At 39.1% G+C, this 10,261-nt stretch overlaps 1 protein-coding gene across 1 annotated transcript; it reads left to right on the top strand.

Moving 5' to 3' along the window:
• Window positions 1–1,444: 1,444 nt before the first annotated feature.
• LOC104465325 (calmodulin-A-like) lies at window positions 1,445–9,980 on the top strand (the record flags this gene model as incomplete). Its single annotated transcript, XM_010078325.1, is given in 5 exon segments — window positions 1,445–1,487; window positions 2,404–2,547; window positions 4,643–4,749; window positions 6,251–6,386; window positions 6,613–9,980. Coding segments are annotated over 5 exon segments (459 nt in total), but the record flags the coding sequence as incomplete, so codon positions are not given.
• Window positions 9,981–10,261: the final 281 nt, after the last annotated feature.

The raw sequence follows: 10,261 nt of genomic DNA, 5'->3' as shown, positions 1-10,261 counted from the left end.
TCTTTAAGTAAAACACAGTATTTTCTGGAAAATCACAAAGAGGGTCAAACTGGATTTTGAATACAAGTTTTCTGCTGTTATTGAGGATGACATTAAATTTGAACTCTCTCTTTAGTTCTTAGCATTTCTGCCCTTCCTTCCCCCTCTCAAACCCACTGTGCATATGGGGAATTGATTAATTGTTACATACAGACATTAAAAAATACCCGCCCAACCCTAACACCTATTTACAGGTGAAATCTGTCATTTAACATATACTGCAGGCTTTCAACCCTACCGTATTCCCCTGTGCAAGGGCTTAACAGATTGTATAGCATAGCATGTTAACTCTCTATTTTATTTTTTGCTCTTTACTTTAGTTAAATAGCTTTTATACTTGAATAATGGCGTTTTAGGACGAAGGGTTACAAGATGCCTGCTTCTTCTGACCTACAAAATTCTCTTTTCTGTTAGTAAAAGCTGTCCAGTAGAATCAGTTTAAAAGGAGTTAGTATCTTGTGTTCTCCAGGATTTATGACTAGGTGTGTGAAATCCAGGTGTTTTTTCTTTTTGTGAAAATGCATATTTTGTCCATAAAGAACTGGTTAGCTTCTTTGAGTCCAAACAGTGGAGCTTTTTGTGATGCTCTATGCATACAGAAAGCAGAGGCTTCTGGAAGGATGCAGTTAGCACAGTTAAGATCTGGGAAAGCCCATTTAGTTGGCCACTGAGCTGTATACCTTTGGATGCAGCGGTGACCTCTTGATGTGCAGAAGGTCACAGGCAAGCATTTTAAATCTTGCCACTTAAAATTTTGTATAAAACAGCCCACATGTTGGTGGAAGGTGCTTTAAACTGGATGAATGGAAAAATAACGCAACGCTTGAAAACTGGTATTTTCTTTGTCAGAGATGGCAAGAATCTCCATAATACTGAGTAGTAATTCCTCCTAATATCGCAGCACAGTCCTTTCTGTTAAGCTTACAGTAGGCTAATACTCGATGCAATGCAGTGGGGGAGGGCAGACTTGAGTAGTGCTGGATCACTAGGTGGCACACTTGTCATTAGCTCACTAATGTGCAAATGCCCCACGCAGTATTAGGGTCACTATACTGCTGGAAAGGACATCTGATGTGATGTGAAACCCCAAACACATGTCACTAAGGATTTCATGCCTCTCTGACCAATTGCGAGGAACTGCCCTGTGTCTGTCACTTGACCAAATCAGATTCTCTGAGTCAAAGGATGGCAAGTCTGGTTCTTCATGTGCGGTTTCAAAACAAGTTAGCTTACACGTTTTTGGAAATGGATGTGTGGTATAGGTGAGTGGAATCTCCTTGCGGGGGCAGAATTCCAGGGGTTGAAAGTGGCTTTGTAAAAGTAATGGTAAATCATGACTGAAATCTGAAAGAAGTATGTTGTGCCTTGACATAGCTAGGGGTAAACAATATTCTAAAATGTTCTGTTCTTTGTGTAGGCTGATCAGCTGACTGAAGAACAGATTGCTGGTAAGTGTCTTGATGATAAATGATTTTTTTTTTGCTAGTTCTTGTGACTGAAAAAAAAAGTTCTCAAACATAATGGGGGAAGAAACACTTTTTGACAATATAAAAGTCTGTAACACTTTTTAAAAAAGAACTAAAAAGAAAACCATTCTGGAAGATTACTGGTTAATTGCCTCTTAATTTAGACTGCTTGTTCATTGGACTACAGATAATGATTTTTTTAGACTTTCAGACTTGAGCCAAGTCCTTCTAGATTTCTTGCAAACATAAATAATTGCTAGATTTAAGTGAACTTCTTGAAGTCAAAGCAGACTTAGGTACTCTTTTTTTCTTTTTAATAAAATGAAAATAAAGTTGAAATGGCAGCAAATAAACCTAAAATGGATTTATTACACATAATATGAGCCAGTGTCTTTTAAATACCTTCTATCAGAGTGTCTGTAATTCAGGCTCATTAGGAGAAGGATCATTATTTGACCTTCTGGAGACCAGCCACACAGTTGTGGTTGACATAAATTCTTACTGTATGCCTTAAAAATGGGTGGTAAATTACAACACTTATTGTTCCTGTAAGTCTGTTAATGGTGAAGGGAACCCTGCGAGTCCCTTCACTTATCTCGAGCAGCTGCTGTTCATGGTGCGACTGTGCCTCGGGCAAGATGATGGTGAAATGCATTATGGAGTTGTAATGCAGGTGATAGTCACATGAAATAAATTTGAATATCCTATGCAAATTACATGTTGGTACTGTAAGTAACTTTTTTATTAATATTGGAGTGCTGATTCTCTCAATGCATAGTTAGTTAGGTAAAATGTTCCCTAAAATCGTACCAGGCATTGTCAGGGGAGTGCGTTTTTTAGAATGCAGTCTTCTCATGCTGGTGATGTTACTAAACACTGGGATTGTTTCTGCCTCTAGAATTCAAGGAAGCCTTTTCCCTATTTGACAAAGATGGTGATGGTACTATCACAACAAAAGAACTGGGAACTGTCATGAGATCGTTGGGTCAAAATCCAACAGAAGCAGAATTGCAGGATATGATCAACGAGGTAGATGCTGATGGTAAGTGTTGTAAGGGTTGTTATTAGTGCTGTGATCATCTTATGTATGTATGACCTCCACACCTGGGCTTGGACTGCATAGAGAAGATTCTGTGACATTGATCTCTTGAAGCAGTTTTAAAAGGCTAGATAGAATATCAACTCAGAGGTGTCAATTTTTTGATTGTTCTCTGCACAGCAAACAAAGATGCTAGCAGTATTAGTGAGAATCTAAAAAAAGGGGATGGGCAGAGTCAAAGGTATACTGTCTGTCTTTAATATTTATGGGTCACAGGCTTCCTGTTGCTATCTGACTTGCCCTGACCTGCCGTTAACCTGAGTTTCCACCCAGCTTTTCTATACATGTTTCATCATCCCGTGTTGGTCTTAATAGCTGTACTAATTTCTGTGGTTTTGTCTAAGGCCAAAAAATGTGGTAGGAGTGGAATAGTGCTAAACTTCCAAGAATTGCAAACACAACAGGGAGAGACTGTATAATCTAATGTAGTGTGCTAAATCACTGAGACGGCAGAGGGATTGGAGGCAAAAGCAGAAAAACCTTCCCCTATCAGAATTATTTTAAATGGATGCCAGAAGGGGTAACTGCACATCTTGTTTCTGAGACTGCAGACAGACTACCAGTCATGAAAAGGAAAAATGCTTTCCCCTGCTCAGTGATGTCAAGGCTTTGATCTTGTATGTTGGGTGTGATAGTGGTTTTTCTGTATATCTGTAAAAGAAGAGTGTAAGTATATTGGCAAGAGAATAGATTATCTGATTATTGGACTACATTCATTACAACTACTTTCCTGAAAGCGTATAGTTGACCTTAATTGCTAACTCTTGGATGCAGATACTGAAAAACTTTAGGGTTTGCAGTACTATGTAGAGTTTGTGTATAGTGGTTTCCCTAGGCTGCAGTCCACAATGCTACACTGATAGGTTAAAAACGAAAGGAGACTGAGGACTTCCAATAAGTATGCCTGCCCATCTATTTAAACTTGTTTTATGGCAGAAGGCTTTGCTATTATTCTGTGTGTACTCAGCTTTGAAAAATCCTCAATGAACAGAACCTGTATTCAGATTTAGCTGGAAGATAAAGCTGGCCGTGATGATAAATAGCTGTGTATGTCTCAATCTGGAATCCCTAAGCTGAAAAGGTTTTCTTAAACTGCATGTACTTAGAGTCTTTGCTTTGCTTACCCAGTGAGCTTGTATGTTTCCCTCAAGCAAAGGGTAGATCTGAGTTGCAGAGTGAACTATTTAATGCGAGGCTGTTTTTTTATTTTGGCAAGTAGGGCTGAATCCTGACTATACAAATCTAGTTTCTGCTGTTTTAAAGAACTTGTTTCTTCACTATACCACTTTTCTCATAGCTTTGAGCAGCTGGAAGTTTGAATCTTCACTCTGAATGAAGAATTAAAAATCTTAGGGGTAAGGACTGGATGTTACCAGGGATTTTCAGTTTCGCAGTGAAATACCTATAAGAACACCTAGTGCTAAGCTTATTGTAAATACCAAATAATGGCAGCTTTTGTCATGTCACTGGAATTTGCAGGTCCTTGTTGCCCCTTAAAATGGTGCATTGCTTTTGTGGTGTATGTCACATTGGTAAGGAAGTTGATTTTTGACAAGGAACAAGTATTTATGAGTAGCTTAGTGAAGTGGAATTTCCTCAAACTTTAGATATGCTGGATTTGTAGTGCCAGCTTTATAATACACTCCCTTCTGGAATTTCCCACAGGCGGTTGGGAGATTCTAAAGAAACTAAATTAATTTTGGGGAATGATTTGAAGTAAAGATATTAGTATTGTTTAACCTTGGAGCATCAAACTGATGTTTTACTTGCAACTTGGGCTGCAAAAGGTATGGCTTGACCTGGAGAGAAGGCAACAGTTGATTTCTTTGTGCTGAAACACTGCAGTGACAGCGGCTACTGCAGATTGCAATAGGAAAAATGCAGTGGTAGCAATTGAGAGAGAAGGTCCAGTTCTTTGTAAGAATGGTTAACAGAGGATCTGTCAATCTTGTCCCTAGCTAAATTAAATGCCAGATTTTCTTTTTCTGTATTAAGAAAAACATGGAAGTCTAATTTTTGGAAGTTTCTTTTCATTAAGGCAATGGCACTATCGACTTCCCTGAGTTTTTAACCATGATGGCCAGAAAAATGAAGGACACAGACAGCGAGGAAGAAATCCGTGAGGCATTCAGAGTCTTTGACAAGGTATTAATAAAAGTACAGCTATTCTTTAGAAGCGGTAATGATGTTCTTTTTTTCCTCAGTGTTTTCTCTTGTCTGTAAGGAAAGAAGTCCTCTAGTAGAAGCAGAGGAATTGGAAATAGGGCAGAGACTGTTCTGGAAACAGAACCAGGACTGTTGCTGGCTGGTTCTACCTGCTTTACCCAGCAGGCCTAAGCTATAGGCTCATCCATGAGGAAAACTTTCTGGCCTTTCCTTTAGGAACAGAGAGGAGCAGAACTTGGTACTTGCGGGGTGGCTTTTTTGGGTGGGATAGGATGGAGGGGTGGGGATTTTTTGTACCTCCTGACTTTGGGGGAATGGGAAGTGTTTGCATGGATCCACACGATTTTATACTTTGTTATGGAAGCTTTTGAAGCCAAGATGATGTCATCAGTATTTAGAGGGGCATGAAGTATTGCATGTTCCATTTTCAAGAGGTGGATTTTGAGGTTGCTTTCAGGAAGACTTACGAGCTTGACTCCCCTTTAAGGATACCTGGGCATACATGATGAAGGTCAATTATTTCTAGAACAGGAGTTCCCCTCTTTGGGTTGCTTGAATTTGACAGATGTTACAAGAGAATTGTATTGAGCAGTGGTTGGTGCAGCTGCTAAGCTGATGCACATGCATGTGTGGAAGAAGGCCTTACTACTTTTTTTTTTTATGAAAAAAGTGGCACTCTCTAGTACTTCCCTGGAAAAGATGCTAGAGGAAATGTTCAATTACTACCCAATGGGGTTATTTTTGCAGACTAGATTTGTGTTTAAAGCCACTAAGGTAGCTTGTCTGCCTGTGATGGCCGTCTGAACTCCTGTTCTGAGCTTGTATAATCTTCCTGTAGATGGAAGAGGACAATTTCTGAAATGGCTAGGGATGAGCTCTAGGTTTGGAGATTGCTAATGGGAACACTGACTTAGAAGTGTCATTCCCTTTTTTTTTTTCTTCCACAAAACTTTTCACAACTCCTTATGAGTAGAATTTAAGTGTCTTTTCTTTGAAGACTTGTTCTATACCATCTTGGATCCAAGAAGCCTGACCTAGCCACCTGCAGTCTGGCTATAGGGGTAGTAGGGAAGGGAAAGCTGATTTTATCCTTGCTGGTGGGGAAATTGTGGTTTGTTGGTTTTTTGGTTTTTTTTTTGCATTGCTTAGGCAGCAGAGAGATAACAAAAAAATGTTTCTTGGTTTATTTTTGAAAACTCCTTAAAAGCATTAAAATATCTGATCACAGCTACAAATGAGACATGCACTTATTATTACAGTACAATAACTGTGTAGAAGGATATGGTGGCATGCATGCTTCATAAGGCAGTGGGACTAGTACATGCTGTAGGGGTTATACAGTGTACTGGGTCTGTACAACTCTGTCCCAAGTGCTGTAAAGGCTAGTTCAGAAGCAGTTACTGGAAACCTAAATGTAGTTTCAAGAGTTAATCAGTGTCAGGATTGTTGATCGCGATCTTGTGCAACTCTTTCCTCACAGGATGGTAATGGCTATATCAGTGCAGCAGAACTACGTCACGTTATGACAAACTTAGGAGAAAAGCTAACAGATGAAGAAGTAGATGAAATGATCAGAGAAGCAGACATTGATGGGGATGGGCAAGTCAACTATGAAGGTAAAAAAGATGCTTGTCTTGACTCAAAACCATTACTCAGATTGAGTGAAAGACTGTTGCATGGGGCGTTAATTTGTAGTACTTGAGACACCAGTTTATTCAGTTGTCCACTTCTGTGGACAGAAACTAGATGCAGTGGAAAGGGCTTGTTTATGCCAAGTGTGTTTAAGACATACTGGTTAAAGTACTCTGGAGACGATAAATCAGTGACTTTTTGTCTTTTCAGAATTCGTACAGATGATGACTGCAAAGTGAAGAGACCTCCTTTACACCTTTTTTTCCTCTAGAAGAATCAAATTGAATCTTTTACTTACCTCTTGCAAAAAAAATGTTCATTTATTCATTCTGTTTCTGTATAGCAAAACTGAATGTCAAAATACCTTCTGTCCACAAACTGCATGTAATGGTTGGTGGTCCTGTCCCCAAGAGATAAAGTTAAACATCAGTTTTACAATATAAATAATTGTACTACCTTGAAAATAAAAAAAAGGAAGCACTTAGTGAACTCAAAAGTTCCATTTGCTAATGACTATTACACTGTTTGGGCTGGCCAGTTTTTCATGCATGCAGCTTGACAATTGAGCACAGTCAGACATTTGTATTAAAAGGAAAAAAAAAAACCAACCTAAAGGATCCACTCTTTTGTTCAACAGTGGATTCTAGTTCAATTTGTAGTATAAATTGTCATAGCTGGTTTACTTTAAAATTGGTTTATACCTCAGGATGGTATGCAGCAAAATGGTTGAAGGATGCAAAACTTAGAGAAAATGCCCTAAAGGTTGAATGGTTCTCCTGTACGTAGCAGTGTGCTCCAAAAATACGATGATCTTAACTATGGATGGCATGTCTGTGTTAAAATACTGGTTTAACATTGTCTGCATTGCACTATAGTGAAACGGGTGTCGGGCTGTTACCGTTCACAAAATTTTTAAAAGAAACCTTCACCAAGGGAGCATCTTTGGACTCTCATATTTTTAAAACCTTCTGTACCATGACTTGGAGCTGGCGGAGTAGCCTGTGGACTTCAGCACAACTATCAACATTGCTGTTCAAGATATTACAATTTATGTCCATTCCAAGTTGTAAATGCTAGTCTTTTTTTCCAATAAAAGACCATTAACTTAAAGGTGGTGTTAAATGCTTTGTAAAGCTAAAATATATATATAATTGAGATAATAAACCAAAAAAGCAGTAGGAGGGAAGTGTTTCTATGAATGACTTGCTGCTAAATTATAATGCACATGTATGCAATAAGTTATCCCCTATCTTTTCAAGATGGCAAGAACTGACCTCCTGTAACCCAAGACCTTTGCTATAAATAAATGAACTTGTGCTTGCCTTTCATATTACGACAATGTTAATTTAGTTGGTCTCAAAGTCGTGCAATGCTGACTCGTCAACTATCAGCACAGAAGTAACACCTCATTTCACTAAAGTGGAGAGGTCTGAGCATGCATGTCAATACTGGGGAAACATGTATAGGTTGATTTATTTTTTTTTTGACAGGTTATAGAAACTAGTGGGAGAATCTAAACAGCATGGATTTCATAGATATCTGATTCTCAAACATGCCAAAAATGCATTTCTCTACCCACAGAAAGAAAACAAAGGACAATATGGAAAAACAAAACAACAGCCTTTTTGGAAACTGGGGCTATTATGTCTTGACTATCTTCTCAAACACTTGCATGAATTTTGTGGGGTGGAGAAGAGGACTAGGGTTAATTTAAAAACCATCTTGTTACTTCTGCTTTGCATGCACTAGCAGTGCTTAGTCATTCCAGGTCTCTGAGTGTTCTCTGGTCCTTCAGCTTCCCCATGAATGAGTGGCAAAGCAGTGGTGTCCACTCTTCGTTTGCAAGAAGGTGGCTTTTTTTTTTTTTTTAATAGCAGAGCCTCCATGTGAAAGGCTTTTATGCTTGGGAGGGAGGGACTACAGCTTAATTACTTGACTAGAAGTTTGTTTCCAAAGGTAACTGGAGTTGCAAACCTTAATTGCTTAATTGCCTTTGGTTTTGGAGAGTATTAATACTATCTCTTGAAAGAGCTGCAAGTCTCCATTCATCCTGTCTAACTGAGGTGCCTGTGTTAAGAACATGGTTGTTTGAAATGCAGCTTTGCTCAGGGGGGGTCAAGAGACACCTCCAGAAGGCAGGTGAGACTATCTGCCTTCAGTGATTTTTATTTTTTTTTTTTTCTTTCCCTGGGGAGGTTGGAGGGAGTTCTGGGTGACTAGGGACCCAGACACCTTAACCAAGTGCCTAAAGTTAGATGGGCTAAATGTAGGCAATTGTTCAGATCTCTAGTTGTTGCAAAGGCTTTTTGCTATGGCTGTGTATGCTGTCTTAGCAAACTGGCCACTGTGATGGGAATATCTGACTACCATTTGAAAGTAAAGTCTTGCATGGCAGCTGCAAACTGCTACTTTGGTAGTGCTTGAGAAAGGCTGCACTGATTCTGTAGACCAGCTTTTAAAGAGAACGTACTCAAAGAGACAGGCAAGGTAGGAGCAATGGTTGCTGCTCTGAGCTAATTCTGCCTGAGTGTGCAGAGAGATCTTGTCTAGTAGGTAAATGCTTTTTACCATCTATCTGTCATTCACTCATGGTTGGTAGGGTAGTTCATTTAAGAACAGCTGCTTTTAGCTTATTCAGTGTGCTCTGTGCTTGCTAGCAAAGAGACCTCATTCCTGCAAGAGGTTCTTGGCTCGATTAGAAATTGTCTGGCAGTGTGCAGTGTTGGTATGCCCTGTAACTGAATCTGCCTGGAGGTATCTAATTATTAACTGACTTCAGTACCACATCAACCTCGAGTAAATGTATCCTCTGTACAGGACTTTAGCTCTGTTCCCTTCTGCATAGTGAATATTTAGAGAAATTATACAATGTCATCAAGGCCTTTCCCCCCGCCCCCCCCCTCTGTGAGTGTGTGTGTGGCTTTGGCTTTTTCCAAATGTGAAAGTGTGGGCTGGATACACTTGGTGCATGGCTTAGAAACATGGGACTGGAAAGAACTTCCTGGGTCATCAGATCCAGTCCCCTGCTATTGCAGGCAACCGTGTCATATAATCCTTTTAATAAACTGATCAAGCTTAACCACCTGCTTGTAAGTGGCTTGTTTTCATGGAAGTTCTGTAACTCATGTTGCTCTCAACTGATACAAATAATATATGAAATATGAAGTTAATCAAAAGGTCCTCCAGCTTAGCTTTAGGTTTATCATTACATTTATTTAACTGAGTTTCTCGAACCTGTTATTCTTTGCACAACACTCAGGAAAGTGTTGAATCTTTACACCCCCTTGCTATGAATAAGAGTTGGTGTGCTTGCTTATTTTTTTTTTAATGGAAAAGATGGATGTCTGGCTTGTTGAAATTTGTTAGATATGTTAATTGTCAAGGCAAGAAACAATTGAGATACTTGTATTTGATACATAGATTTAAGGCTAGAGTATACATAACCATTTTTAAAATACATCAACTTGCAGTGTAGTTTTATATTTAATACTGAAATTGTACTGCTAAACTTTAAACTGCTGTTAATCATATTCCTCTTCTGATCATAATGAAAAAATAAAGGGTAAGAAAATGCTTAACATAGATTATTCATTATCATGCTTATTTTATTAATAATTCAGGCACCGAAATGTCTCGAGGTGTGGGGCATTTGTTTTGTTTGCTGGGGTGGCGTGGGGTGAAGGGGGGCAGTTTGCTGATGTTGTAGAAGACTCTTATTCCCCGACCATTTGTCACACTCGTGCAGCTTCAGAAACACAGATGCTACCCAAAACTAATCAAGAAATTACCCTACATGTTATTGATGCATTAAATGCATGTGTGGGTTTGATCTGTGGGCAGCGGACAGAGCTGCAGCTGC

This window comes from Pterocles gutturalis, unplaced genomic scaffold (assembly GCF_000699245.1).
Source record: "Pterocles gutturalis isolate BGI_N339 unplaced genomic scaffold, ASM69924v1 scaffold4881, whole genome shotgun sequence".
Classification (NCBI taxonomy): domain Eukaryota; kingdom Metazoa; phylum Chordata; class Aves; order Pterocliformes; family Pteroclidae; genus Pterocles; species Pterocles gutturalis.
The sequence above is the reverse complement of the archived record's forward strand: the minus strand, read 5'-3'. Positions and strand labels throughout refer to the sequence as shown.